This window comes from Podarcis liolepis (genome assembly GCF_965112155.1).
Source record: "Podarcis liolepis genome assembly, chromosome: 10".
NCBI classification, from domain to species: Eukaryota; Metazoa; Chordata; class Lepidosauria; order Squamata; family Lacertidae; genus Podarcis; species Podarcis liolepis.
The window spans coordinates 55,984,396-55,998,907 of NC_139562.1; the positions used below are offsets into that span (position 1 = coordinate 55,984,396).

The window sequence follows — 14,512 nt, forward strand, 5'->3', positions numbered from 1 at the left end:
AGCAATTAGTCAAGAACTGCAGTGTACTTAGGAAAAGATCATTTATTTTTGCTTATCAGTTGGGCCAGAAAGAGCTGGTTCTCAGGCTCCCCAGAGTGAAATATTGTAGGTTAAGAGCTCTAGAACTGTCTAGGCTTGATTTAATGGAGTTTGATTGCTCTACACATAGTACATGTGTTTACTTCCAGATTGTGTTAAAGAGCAGTAACTGATTCTGCTTCTCCACTGGCATTTTAAATAAACAAAGAAAGAAAGGATTAGGACCAAGTTTTAAATCATTTTGTTATTTCAACACACTGCATTTTTTTTTTTAAAAAATGGTGATTAAACAGAACATTCATCTGAGATTTAAAAAGAACAAAACGATAATGGGTTAAACGTTTTAAGACACTCAAGTGATTTAAGAGCTTGTTTTAGAAGTCTGGGGTGGCAAGAACCAAATACTTCAGATTCTTTCCCATTCCCAGGCATCTGTCTGTTAAGGACAACTTACAGTGGAATGTTGCCTGGTACACAGCCTTATCTCAACTGTAATGTCCAGATTGTGGACTGCACTAAGGCTGCAACTCTATACAGTGGTACCTCGGGTTACATACGCTTCAGGTTACAGACTCTGCTAACCCAGAAATATTACCTTGGGTTAAGAACTTTGCTTCAGGATGAGAACAGAAATCGTGCTCCGGCAAGCACGGCAGCAGCAAGAGGCCCCATTAGCTAAAGTGGTGCTTCAGGTTAAGAACAGTTTCACGTTAAGTACGGACCTCCGGAACGAATTAAGTACTTAACCTGAGGAACCACTGTACACATTTACCTGGGAGTAAGTGCCACTGAACTCAATGGAGCTTACTTCCAGGTAAATGGGGAATTATGGTGCAATTTATGCCTTACTCAGAAGTAAGCCCCACCAAATTCAACAAGACTTACTTTGGAGCAGACCAGTACAGAATTGTGTTGAAACTGCAGTACTGTTTTCTAATAAAGCTGGTTCAGTCCCACTCATGCAGTTAAGACTGAACCAGTTTCAGAGCTTTGTAAATAAGAGCCTAAATTCTACCATTCAAGCAAAGCTAGGCATTCCTCAGGCTCTTAATCTATATTCTACTGGCAAAGACTTCATTTCTTTCCACAAGCTTTGTCTCACGCAGAACTGTATCTACACACAGAATGCTCCAAAGATGACTGGAAAGTTGAACAAGACTTGGTCCCAGAGCCGAGAAGAAAGTTCTCCATTTCTACCAGCTTCCGAGACTATGGGTGACCAAAATACCTTCAACAACCCTCTTCTCTCTTTTTTTCCAAAGCCATTTAAAAAAAAATACATTTATTCAAAAGTTACAATACAGCTTTGCCCACTGCCATAATATCACAGAATGATCACTCCAATCTTCAATCCCAATCACTGTGGGATTGTCTAAAAAATGTAGTATGAACATCGACAACTGGAAAACACTGGCCTGCGAGCACTCCAATTGGAGAACAGCTGTTACCAAAGGTGTCATGGGCTTTGAAGACGCTCAAACTCAGGCTGAAAGGGAGAAACGTGCTAAGAGGAAGGCACCCTTGACAAACCCTCACTGTGATCAACTCCCACCTGGAAACCTATGTCCCCACTGTGGAAGGACATGTGGATCCAGAATTGGCCTCCACAGTCACTTACGGACTCACTGTTAAGACCATGTTCATGGAAGACAAACTTACTTGGCTACAAGTGATCGCCAAAGAAGAAAGAGTGGCAATGGGATATTAAGATACTTTCTCCTTGCATCAATGCCGAAATGGCACGGAAAAACAGAAGACTCTTACCCACACGAGCAGCAGAAGGTTCCTTTTCACTGTTCCGCAATAGCCCAACATTCCAACAATGATAAGGAAACAGCAGACGGCAATCATGACTGGGTGGACAACTGGAAAGTAAGTGGAAAGAACAGCTTCCTCTACCCTGAAAGCAAATGAAAACAACAATAGGATCATGCTAACGGAACTGAACCGTGGCTCGTTTTAGAGAATGGTAGTCTCTTCTGATCAAGGAATGCAGAAACCATTAGTTTATCCACTTAATTTTATTTTGATTTTTAATGTGATTCGAATTGTATTTTAAACTAATGGTTTGATTTTGTGTTTTAAATGTATTAGATATTTGCTGTTAGCCTCCCTGAGCCCAGTCTTGGCTGGGGAGGGCGGGGTATAAATTATATTATTATTATTATTATTATTATTATTATTATTATTATTATCATTACATCTACTACTACTACCAGGAGTGTCCTATTGAGAGGCAGTTGTGCCCTTTGAATCTAGATGGAAATGGCCTAACAGCTTTTAGAAGCTATGAATTATTCAATTTCTTAGTTTTGAAATAACTCGTTTTGCTGTGTACTTTAAAGTACATATTCCTTAACGTACGGACAATGAATGAACGAACTGAGGCTGCCCTAGACTATACTGAGATCTCATGAGAGGCAGAGTAATAAACAGCCATGGAATCGGTGCTCAAGGGAAAACCCCAGTTTTCTGGAACCTGTATAAATTATTGTCCCTATTTTGTCCTCCAGGGAAGATTTGAGGGTGCTTTAAAAAAAAAAAAGCTCTGTGCCTTTTGCTTCTGAAACTGCAATCCCTCAGTGGTTTCTCCCTTCTGGAGAAGAAAGAGAGGTTTCTCTTTTTGGGGAAGATCAATCCCTCAACAACTAACAGTGATAGAGAAGTAGAACCTCCATGTTGGGGGCAGTATATCTCTGAATATATAGACTGTGAGTTTCCAGCCAGAGGACTGCCGCCTTCAAGCTGCACAAAGACGTTTGTTTGAGAACTCTTGGAATTAGAACTGTATTATTATTATTATTATTATTATTATTATTATTATGATGATGATGCACGTTTCTTTTTGTGATACCTGAAGGTATTTCCATGATGATATATACTGTTGCATTTGATGTCCTATCTCGATGCATTTTGGTGTTTTGTATATGGTTCGTTTTTGTGGTTTAAAACGCTTTGCCCATTTATGCGCATTGCTTAGAGATACACAAGTGAGGAATTCAACGTGGTCCTACGTCAATCATTCCACCAGTGCAATCTGTTCAGCCTGCCAGATGGAACAATCCCCCCTCTTCTCCCCTCATTTGCTGTTCCAAAGCCAATTTGGGGGGGGGGGGCACAGAGGGGAAAGGAGAGGGCGAAATTGAATCCTGCTCTCATTATGCTACTTAAAATGTGGCATTAGCATCAAAAGTATTGTTTAGTTTTGAATATGGAATCTGTATTGCTTTCCTTATATCAATTACTTTCTATTGGGATGTGCAAGTAAGGCATTTGCGTTGTAATTTTTACACTGATTCCTTTTTTGCTAGGCTATGAGTCTTTCGTTGAAAGAGAATACAAATAAATAAAACGCAAAAAAGTGAAGAGGAGCTTTCAGCAATTTGGAATAGGGTTGGGTGGAGAAGCTCAAGCAATGATTGTTGGTGCAAGAATAGGGATGTTAGATTTTCCGACTTTGGGGTTCTGGAGGATGTTGCCGGACTACAATCCCCATCATCCACGTTCTTTGGCCAGTCTGGCTGAGGCTGATGGGAGTTGGAGTCCAACAACAACTGGAGGGCAAGAGACTCCTCATTCAGGGACTAGACCAGTGTTTCCCAAACTTAGGCTTCCAGCTGTTTTTGGACTACAATTCCCACCATCCCTGCCTAGTAGGACCAGTGGTCAGGGATGATGGGAACTGTAGTCCCAAAACAGCTGGAGATCCAAGCTTGGGAAATACGGGGCTAGACTCTTCAGAGAAAGAGACCAAGAGGGGTGAGCAAGTGGGGATGATGCCACCACACCCCACAAACTCAATCGGAACAGAAAGTAAACTTATGGTGAGAAAATGGCTGAAAAGGCCACAAAACGACTATTCCAGCTGAACGAACCCCTAACCCTCTCTAACCTTTGTACTATTCTTACAGAATGAAAAGTGAGAAGGGTGTGGGAGCATGGGCTCCTGTTTAAAGAGGAATCCCCACCCCTTCCCAGAATTCTTGCATCCACCACGCCAAGAATTATTGGAAGCAGAACAGGGAATTGTGGGAAATCCTCACACAGTCACTGAATGTGATCCTGCTGCCATGCTGAAGGGGGAAGGGAGGTGATGCACACGAAGCTTGCAAAAACCAGGCAGGCTGTCACAAATAACCCCCTCAGACCCATCTCAGTGTGGCATTCATGAGTGCAGTTGCTAGCAAAGACCAGAAATTTAAATCCTGGCGATCAGTGTTTGCAACGGGAGCAATACAGTGGTACCTCGGGTTACATACGCTTCAGGTTACATATGCTTCAGGTAACAGACTCCGCTAAGCCAGAAATATTACCCCGGGTTAAGAACTTTGCTTCAGGATGAGAACAGAAATCGTGCAGTAGCGGCGCAGTGGCAGCAGGTTGAGAACATTTTCAGGTTAAGAACGGACCTCCAGAACGAATTAAGTTCTTAACCCGAGGTACCACTGTACCATTGTTAAAAATTGTCGACAATGCAGGAGACACCCGGGTTTGTCTTGTGCTGAGATGCAGCCATAAATAACGTTGTGGGTTGGAGGAGAGGGGGGGTCACGCGAATCCCCAGGCACCATCAACCCCTCCTGCCCTGTAACACCTTGTTTGCAGGGCAGCAAGTACACTTTGATTCTGTGGAGCTGGAGGCAAGAAAAAGCATGCCTTCCTAGCTACTGAAAGCTTGGCTATGCCGTCCCAAGAAAAAATTGTGGAACCTTGTAGCTGTTTGTGCCTTTGCTCGTGTGAACATGTATCGAGAACTATGGGAACCAGAACCAGGAAGCCACCAGGACTGAAGGGAATCTTCCACAGAATGACCATTGAACCCGCTGAGGCAGGAAGAGCTATGAAAAGCTTCCCGTTTACACTGAGTCTTCCTGACTCCGGTGTGCCCTTTGACTCCTGATTCCTGGCTTGGTCCCTGGGCTCTGACTCCAGGGCACAACTCCTGGCTCCCCCTCCAACTACTGCCCACTGTGGCTCAAACCTGACAATATTCTCTCACATTGAACACCGAACCACTTTGACAGTCATAGCTTCCCCCAAAGAATCCTGGGAGCAATAATCTGTTAGGAGTGAGAGTGGTCAGGAGATTCCTATTCCCTTCAAAGAACGACATTTCCCATTAGGAATCAAAGAAATCAACCCTGAGTGCTCACTGGAAGGACAGATCGGGAAGCTGAGGCTCCAATACTTTGGACACCTCATGAGAAGAGAGAAGAGAAGACTCCCTGGAAAAGACCCTGATGTTGGGAAAGATGGAAGGCAGAAGGAGAAGGGGACGACAGAGGACGAGATGGTTGGACAGTGTTCTTGAAGCTACCAACATGAGTTTAACCAAACTGTGGGAGGCAGTGGAAGACAGAAGTGCCTGGCGTGCTCTGGTCCATGGGGTCACGAAGAGTCAGACAGGACTAAACGACTAAACAACAACAAGCCTCTTCCCAGGGAATTCTAGGAATTTTAGCTCTGGGAGGGGAATTGGTTTCTCCTAGCAACTCTTAGCACCCTCAACAAACTACAGTTCTCGGGATTCTTTGGGGGGGAGCCGCGATTGTTAAGGTGTTACATAGTCAAACCTCGGTTGCCGGACATAATCTGTTCCAGAAGCCCATTCAGCTTTCAAAACATTCGACAACCGAGGCGTGGCTTCCGATTGGGTGCAAGAGCTTCCTGCACTCAAGCAGAAGCCGCGTTGGACGTCCGGCTTCCGAAAAATGTCGGGAACCGGAACATTTACTTCCGGGTTTTCGGCAATTGGGAGCTGAAACGTTCCAAAATGGAGCCCTTCGGAAACCAAGGTTTGACTGCAATGGTGCATTAAATGTATGGTGCAAATGTGACCTTAAACAGGATTATTCCAGCAGTGGGTTTTTAAAAACAGCATCTCAGATAAATTATGCAAAATACCAAAGCCCTTTTCAGAAGCTTTGTGGGACCTCACCCTTTCCCACAACCAACCCAAGAATTCGCACTTTCCTCCTTGGCAGTCTAGCTACATGCGGACAACCATGAGAAGCCTACCTTGTTTCTGCAGTTAAAGTGAGAACATTGTTCAAGTAGTCCCTCATCCAGGCAGAAACGGCTAACACAGTGATGGACATCAACTGAAATAAAACAGGGGTTTTATTTAGCAAACGCAATTTAGAGCAGACTCAATTATTAAAACAGCATTACAGGCAGTGTGCACCATTGCACAGAACATCCCCCCCCCCACTTAGTGCTGTGAGCAGATGTGTTGCTAAAAGTATTACTTCTCTAAACATGGCAATCTGCTCCTTTCCAATTTACTAATACTTTGGAAGAGCGAGTTTCTCAACGGAGCCGTTTCCGAACTGGCTGCTCTCCCCAAAACTGCGCACCTCGGGGACCCGGTAAGCTTTGAGGTTTTATTTTCTGCTTGTTGTAAGATTAATAACTCCAGCAGAGATTTCATAAGTGAAATCCACAAGGTACCATGATCCATTTTCCTTCAGACTACTGGCTTTGAGAGACCACTATGTGTATAATTATCGGATTACTCAGGGGAGGGGAGAAATCCTCACTCAAGCTGGCATGTATGGGGAAAGCCACTTGTGTGATTGAAGCTGAATGAATAATATGCAGCTCATCAGAGACCTGGACTAGGTTAAGATGATGGAATGTAATAGGATCAATTCCAGCTGTTGAAAAGGTTTTGCCAACTTCTGAACACTCACAGTTTGGTTATCAAACGTGGGCAATCAGGAAAAGCGAAACTAACTTAAGATTTCATATTTTATACATGATTTAAAAAATCATAGAATTTCAGAATTTGAAGGGGCCGTGGAAGTCACCAAATCCCACCCCTTGCTGAGCATAGCAATCTTGTGGTTAAAAGGACTTAAAGTACTCAACTTGATAGAAAGAAAATATATAAACATGCACATGCACAATACTGAAATACAGTGTTCGAAACTCCCATTGTTCTAGGCGCGTTTTGCGCCAGGGAATTTCACTAGCGTAAGCAGTTTCTGAGCTCTGGGCGCAGTACCTGTTAGAATTTCTGCTCCATGATTGCAGTCATGGGATTGTTGTCTATCTCATGACGGTATATGTTTTGACTCCACAGAGTGGGAAGTGACGGAGACAGGATGTTTGTGTTACTGTGTTCCGTGAAGTGGGACTATTATCCTTTGTTCTTTTTCTCTTTGCTGTCTGATGCTAGAGAGAGAGGGAGCCCTGTTGCAGTGCTCCGTGTGTTTATATGTAAATAAAGTAGATTAGCCAAAGTGCTGAGGTCTGTCATGCAAGTTGCGCAAACTCTGCGGATCCCTAAGTGTGCCAGTGTCTGTTGGCATCGGTCGCTGTGATGTTCGGGCTGAAGAAAGCTTTTGAAGCTCCCGATCAAACGACCAGGAGGGAGAGAATATGCCAGTCAGGCATGTGTGTCTACCAGGGTCCTACTCGAGTGTAGGACAAGCTCCTAACAGTGCCATGCCTGAAATTTCAGATTAAAACTGCAGAGTGGAAGGAAAGGAGGATCTTTTTCTGCCTCCCCACTTCCAGCTACTCTCCGAAGACTGGAGAAGAGACCCTCTGAAGAATATTAGGGGGTGGTGAAGACTGGAGAAGAGACCCTCTGAAGAATATTAGGGGGTGGGCAGGAGAAGGACTAGACCATGTGAAAAATGAACATAATATTTTAGCTGGAGTTCATTCATAGAATCATAGAATCATAGAGTTGGAAGAGACCACAAGGGCCATCGAGTCCAACCCCCTGCCAAGCAGGAAACAGCATCAGAGCACTCCGGACATATGGTTGTCAAGGCTCTGCTTAAAGACCTCCAAAGAAGGAGACTACACCACACTCCTTGGCAGCAAATTCCACTGTCGAACAGCTCTTACTGTCAGGAAGTTCTTCCTAATGTTTAGGTGGAATCTTCTTTCTTGTAGTTTGGATCCATTGCTCCACGTCCGCTTCTCTGGAGCAGCACAAAACAACCTTTCTCCCTCCTCTATGTGACATCCTTTTATATATTTGAACATGGCTATCATATCACCCCTTAACCTCCTCTTCTCCAGGCTAAACATGCCCAGCTCCCTTAGCCGTTCCTCATAAGGCATCGTTTCCAGGCCTTTGACCATTTTGGTTGCCCTCCTCTGGACACGTTCCAGTTTGTCAGTGTCCTTCTTGAATTGTGGTGCCCAGAACTGGACACAGTACTCCAGGTGAGGTCTTCATTTTCAGCTTCGTATTCTTGTTACAAAAAGGCGCACCTACACATTTCGTTTTTGTGCCCGTAAGCTCAGTTTAAGGTGCCATTTAGCTCCTAGCTTTCATATCTTCAGTTTCTAACACTGCTGAAGTAGTAACTAAGGATGAGGCCATAGCATTTTAAATTTTGAGCCACAAAAAAGGACCATATGAACACACCCATTCTGGAAGAGGATCAAATTGAGCTTTCATAATCTCCATTTAGGGAGGTTTGGAGGAAAGTGATTACCTCATCATCTGCTATTATTATTGGTCATTAAATTTATATACAGCCCTTCACCCGATGATCACAGGGCAGTTTACAAAATTAACCTCCTTCAGAACTGGAACACGGATATAGCATCAAAAGAGTAGACTGATCTTAGATAAAGAATGGAAGCAACTGAAGGTTCCTATTGCTATTAGTTTTCTTTATTTTTTCCCCAATACAAAATTTTATTGGTTTTTTTCCATATTACATCACAATATAAATAAACCAAAGCCATCACCACATCCTCCCCATCCCCCATATATCCATCAATCAAACCTAATATTATTTTGTCCCTCCCCCCGCTTCCCTCCGCCCCCACACAATTTCCTCTACATTCTGAGATTACATTTATATTTGCATTTTACAATCTTCTCAAATCTTCTATATATTCTTATTATCTTCCCTTACTGATTTACCTTCCCTCAGATACTTTACAGTTTAATCTAGGCATATTAGCATATATATATTTTTTAGCAATATTTTACCATATATTCATCAAAACATTCATACTCCTTTTTTAATTTCTGATTCGACTGGTTTCTTATAATAGCTGTTAGTTTTGCCGGAGTTAAGTATTCATTTAGTTTACAAATCCATTCTTCCCTTAAGCGTAGAGTCTGTGACTTCCACTTAGCAGCCATCACTACTCTAGCTGCTGTACTTGCATATAAGAAGATTCTTTTTCCCCTCCGTGGAATCTCTTCCCCATCAATCCAAGGAGATATATCTCTGGTTTTTTTATTATTGATATTTTCAACATCTTATTTAATTCTTCTTGTATTACTGTCCAAAATTTCTTAATTTCCTCACACCTCCACCACTATTGCTATTTGTTTTCAATGCTTCTATGCAACCCTTCTCCCCCTACCCAAAGAAGCGTATATAATACAGTGGTACCTCAGGTTAAGTACTTAATTCATTACGGAAGTCCGTACTTAACCTGAAACTCTTAGCCACTTTAGCTAATGGGGCCTCCCGCTGCCGCCGCGCTGCCGGAGCACGATTTCTGTTCTCGTCCTGAAGCAAAGTTCTTAACCTGAAGCACTATTTCTGGGTTAGCGGAGTCTGTAACCTGAAGCGTATGTAACCTGAAGCGTATGTAAGCTGAGGTACCACTGTATATGCAGATCTTAAGACTGTGGGTCCTGCACCCCCATTTAAGAATCCAAAGAAACGTGCAGGATCAGACATTTCCCTGTCCTCTCTCCAGCTCTAACCATAATATTCATGCTCTTAATTAGGCCTTAAATCAGATCCTGATCACTCATTAATTCTGTAAGCATTAATTATCGGGAGGGGCCTGAAGAGGGAGTCTGGCATAGCTCCATGATTTTCCTGAACAGCTATGGGATTGCAACATGATAGATCTACATAGGCTCATGGCAGTTTGTTTGCACATTGCGCATGTAACAGTGGCTGGAAAATAGCCTAATTCCTATTACTAGATTTTGGGGGGGCCATCTACACTACTATTCTGAGGCTGTGAGGTCGACAAGTCCACACCATGTAAACGGCCATTATTCACCATATGAACCCGCCAGTGACCCAGCTCTCTTCAGAAAGCACAGCACCTGGACTCGGGATCTGGTGGAAACCAAAAGATGACCAAAAGTGCAAGGGATGGGGGGTGCAAGCTATGGGGGGGATTTGGAGATCTCTTTGGAGAAGCCTGGGTGTTTGATGTGCTCTACCTATTGAAAACAAGAATCGTCTTTTATCGATTTTATTTAGCCTCTGTGGAAATAAAATCCGCAAGTTTCATCAATATCTCTTTAGCCCCCTTAAACCACCCCCCAACTTTGCTTTAAGGAAAGATAAGCACAGACCTATCGGTTTATCTGGCCTCTCTCGCTGAGCAGTTAACAGCATCAAACTATGACAACGGTACAAAAGGTTTCCAGCTGTAACTTCTAATTGCGTCCACGACGCAATTGATTAAGAAACAGCTCTGCTATCTCAAGCAGCGCCGCTTTTTTCCCCACTCTCTGTTCCCTCCAAAAGCAAAGGAAAACAAAGGGGTGACATTGAGTTGCTGGACGAGCAACTATTAATTACATTCGGCAGCAGGCTACACCACAAGCAGCTATGCGGAAGACAGAAGAACCCTGTATATATTTGAAGCAGGAATGTCAGAGAAGCAAAGGAACAGCTGCAACCAGAACCATGCTCCCTTGGCGTGCAGTGGAGTTCCAGCTACGAAACTGGCAAGCACACGCAGGGACGGATGCAAGGCGTTCATCCCACATCAAAACTCCTCGTCCACTTTTTTCTTCCAGCCTTTTCTTCCTTCCTTGGCACAAAAATGGGCACAAGGCCCTGGAATGACAATGCAAATGGGCATGAAGGCGTAGCCCATGGGTAGGCAAACTAAGGCCTGGGGGCCAAATCCGGCCCAATCGCCTACTAAATCCAGCCCGCGGATGGTCCGGGAATCAGCGTGTCTTTACATGAGTAGAATGTGTCCTTTTATTTAAAATGCATCTCTGGGTTATTTGTGGGGTCTGCCTGCTGTTTTTACATGAGTAGAATGTGTGCTTTTATTTAAAATGTATCTCTCAGTTATTTATAGGGCATTGGAATTCGTTTTTCCCCAAAGAACATAGTCTGGCCCCCCACGAGGTCTGAGGGACAGTGGATCGGCCCCCTGTTGAAAAAATTTGCTGACTGCTGGAGTAGCCTCTCTTCACCCTCTCACAGTGCCAGTGGAACCTTGTTTTGTCTCCTGAGGGAGGCGTTCGATATACAGTGGTACTTGTAGCTGTGAACAGGATCCGTTCCGGAGCCCCGTTCGCATCTAGAAGCAAACGTAACCCGTGTCCGCGCGTCTGCACATGCGCGGGTCACGTTTCAGCGCTTCTGCGCATGCGTGTGATGTCATTTTTAGCATCTGCGCATGCGCAAGTGGCGAAACCCGGAAGTAACGCGTTCCGTTACTTCCGGGTTGCCGCGGAGCGCAACTCGAACGCGCTCATCCTGAAGCACATTCAACCCAAGGTATGACTGTACACAACAAGTTAGCTTTTGGGCCACACATACTTCTGCTTGTGGGGCAGAAGAAGATCTAGCCAACCCCTAGGTACGACCCCTGTGTTTGGCCTCCAACTCATGGGGAACGATGGCAGGCATAGGAGCCAACTCCTAGGGGCCAAAGGCCCCCCAGTAAAACATTGGAGGGGCCATCCAAATGATGTGCATGCGCCACGTCTTGTGATCGATTATAGGGGTAGGGCTTACCTAGGCCCTCACAATGTTTTATTCAAGTTGGCACCTCTGATGGTGAGGAACTTCTGAACCCAGCCTCTTTGCACATGCCCACATGTCAAATACCTGAAAGGGCCTTTTTTATTTTTTTTATTTCAGAAAATGTATACACATTGGTAAAAAACACCAAAAAAAAAAAGAAAACCTTGAAGTGGTTTACAAAAAGATAAAGCAAAAAGACCAATAAAGTTTTACAACCATACACGCAAACGTTACAATTTTACTTGAAAACATACAAATGTTAAAATAATCTCAATCATAACAGCCTCCTAAATGGCTTTACAGAATCTAATTCGCTTATTCCAAAACTGGTAAGAGAGGAATGTTCTCAATTCAGCAGAAATATTTCTGTGGAGAATTTTATACAGTATAGAAGAAACTCATTCTGGATACATTCTAGTGGTGATTCTTTCGGCATGGATTTCTGTTGTTGTTTTAAAACGTTTTGTTTTATGATTTCTTTTATTTGGCTTTTATATTATTTGTTAGGTGCCTTAGAAAGTGGGGTGTTTTTAATATATATATATATATATAGCGATGAGGATTAAAAATTTAAAAATGCATACTTTACATTCTTCCCTTAATAATTGGTTCTACGGAGGCTGTGATTTTGTACTTTCTTTCTTTCTTTTTTTGTATTTTGCTTAACAGTTGGTTGATGGTATTAATTTTGACTGATTTAATACTTGCTTGTCTGAAGGTGTCCTCTGTGAGAAGGGATCTCCAGACCAAGTCCAATTTAAAGATAAGGAACCATAAGAAGGCAGAGCAGGGCTCTTGAAGCTGCCCATCAACAGTTGTTGTTGTTGTTGCTGCTGTTTAGTCATTTAGTCGTGTCCGACTTTTCGTGACCCCAAAACAGGCTGAGTAGGCACCAGAGGCTACAGGTTGCCCCCAAGATTGGGGGGCAACATCACACACACCTCCCAACATCATGCAAGTCAGTGCAGCCTTTGCAACATTGCACTGGGCTCCTCTCAACATGGGGAGGCTGGGCCCCCTTCAAGCAAATATTGAGGGGGCTGAAGACCCCTCAGCCCCCAGAGTTGGCACACCCATAGCTCATCTTGTCACAGTTTTACCCATTATATCAGACCCTCCAAGTGTCCCCTTTTTCCAGGGACAGCCCTGGATTTACAAAAGCCGCACCGGTTTCTAATTTGATCCCGGGACGTCCCGCTTTTCCTTAGTACGTCTCTATTTTAATTGGAGAAATGTTGGAGGGTATGGTAGGACCTATTTTCATCAGCCATCTGAAGGCAACTCTGTAGAGGGAAGGTTTTTTTTTAACGTTTTAATGTTTTATTGCATTTATTATATATGTTGGAAGCTGCCAAGAGTGGCTGGGGTAACCAAGACAGATGGGTGGGGTATTATTATTATTATTATTATTATTATTATTATTATTATTATGGAATAGGATGTCCCTGTTTTCATCAGAGAAATGTTGGAGGGTGTGTTATATTGCTATATAGTGTATTCAAATTTTGGTAATTATTTCTAAAATTTGCATCTATCCATATAAATTAGCATAGGCATGCTATATGCAGATTGGTTTTTCTCTTCCATCCTCTTTTTCCAGTGTTGTATTTCTTCTTTGTGGGCTCCCAAGTGTGTGACAATCGTATTGTATACCTGTCTGCTTTGCTCCATGAATCCCCTTCTTCTCTTTTCTAAAATTCTCCTTTCTAAAGTTCCTTTTTCTTCTTCTTAGCAATGGTGCCAGTCTAGTAATCTCTCTCCAACCCACCCCTTTTCCTTCTATCCTTTCTTTCTGCTTCCTTTCTTTCAACAAAACATATTTTTATATATATATAAAGAGAGAGAGAAAGGAGATAACATTCTTCCCTTTTTCTCCAACCAACAGCATTTTGGTAAGCTCTAGCAAAATATTTTTCGTGGCATGCTTCTCTGCACAATACAATTTGCGATCATATTGAGCAGCAGGAATTTCCCAAGTCATATTGCTTTTCATGTTGGGGCTGCATTATCTTACTATTCCGCCGCTTTTGAAAAGTGAGGTTAAAGCAGCAGCATGAAAAAAGTAGGGGCTGCACACTTATATAAGATGAAGGGAACTAGCTCACCTTCAGGAGTTTGATCCCTTCGCTATGACTAAAATATCATTTCTCTCTGACATTACCACAGAGCTGCTTAACTGTCATCAGTTCATCTGTTTTTGCTCTAAGGTAAGGACTGCCATAGGAATAACTGCAATGGAAAGCACACTTTCTGGGTGTGCTGCTATTACAGAATTGTTTGGGGGCATTGATTTTAATTAACTAATCTGTTACCACATTTCTGTACTGCTCTTCATCACATTTGTCCTAATCTTTGTTGATTTTTTTAAACAATGAAAATATAAATGGCCTTTCTTGTGGTTTTTTTAGGTATTGAGTTTTCATTTTTCTACATATCAAATTAAACATTTTACAAACTTTGAAACATCCAATGACTTCCCTTCTTATTCTTCAATGGTTCATATTACATATCACAGTTTCCTGCATATTTTACTATAACCGTTCAAATCAGTTTTCCACTTTTACATCAAACAAATATTATTTACTCTGTTGAATTTATTGAATGCTGCCAGCGTTTTGAGCTGTGTACAATTATTTTCCATACATTCAATAAATATTTTCCACTCTACTTTAAGTTGCTTTTTTTTTTTTAGTTTAGTTTCTTTTCCCCTCATCATATGGATTCAAGTATTTCTTTTTGCAATTTGAAGG

At 42.7% G+C, this 14,512-nt stretch overlaps 1 protein-coding gene across 6 annotated transcripts in view; it reads right to left on the reverse strand.

The window, feature by feature from the left end:
- TSPAN12 (tetraspanin 12) overlaps window positions 1-14,512 on the reverse strand; it is an 89,148-nt gene that overhangs the window by 54,139 nt on the left and 20,497 nt on the right. For 4 of the 6 annotated variants that reach the window (XR_014516614.1, XR_014516616.1, XM_083463740.1 and 1 more), the window contains exons 3-4: window positions 6,058-6,140; window positions 1,804-1,939 (exon numbers count right to left, since the gene is read on the reverse strand). Coding sequence is in view for 3 of the 6 variants with exons in the window: in XM_083463740.1 (XP_083319866.1) it covers window positions 1,804-1,939; window positions 6,058-6,140 (219 nt within the window). In the remaining 3 variants the exon portion in view is untranslated. Of the gene's footprint in view, window positions 1-1,803; window positions 1,940-6,057; window positions 6,141-13,415; window positions 13,562-14,512 lie in introns of all 6 variants that reach the window. The other 2 variants (XR_014516615.1, XM_083463741.1) reach the window with 1 other exon arrangement.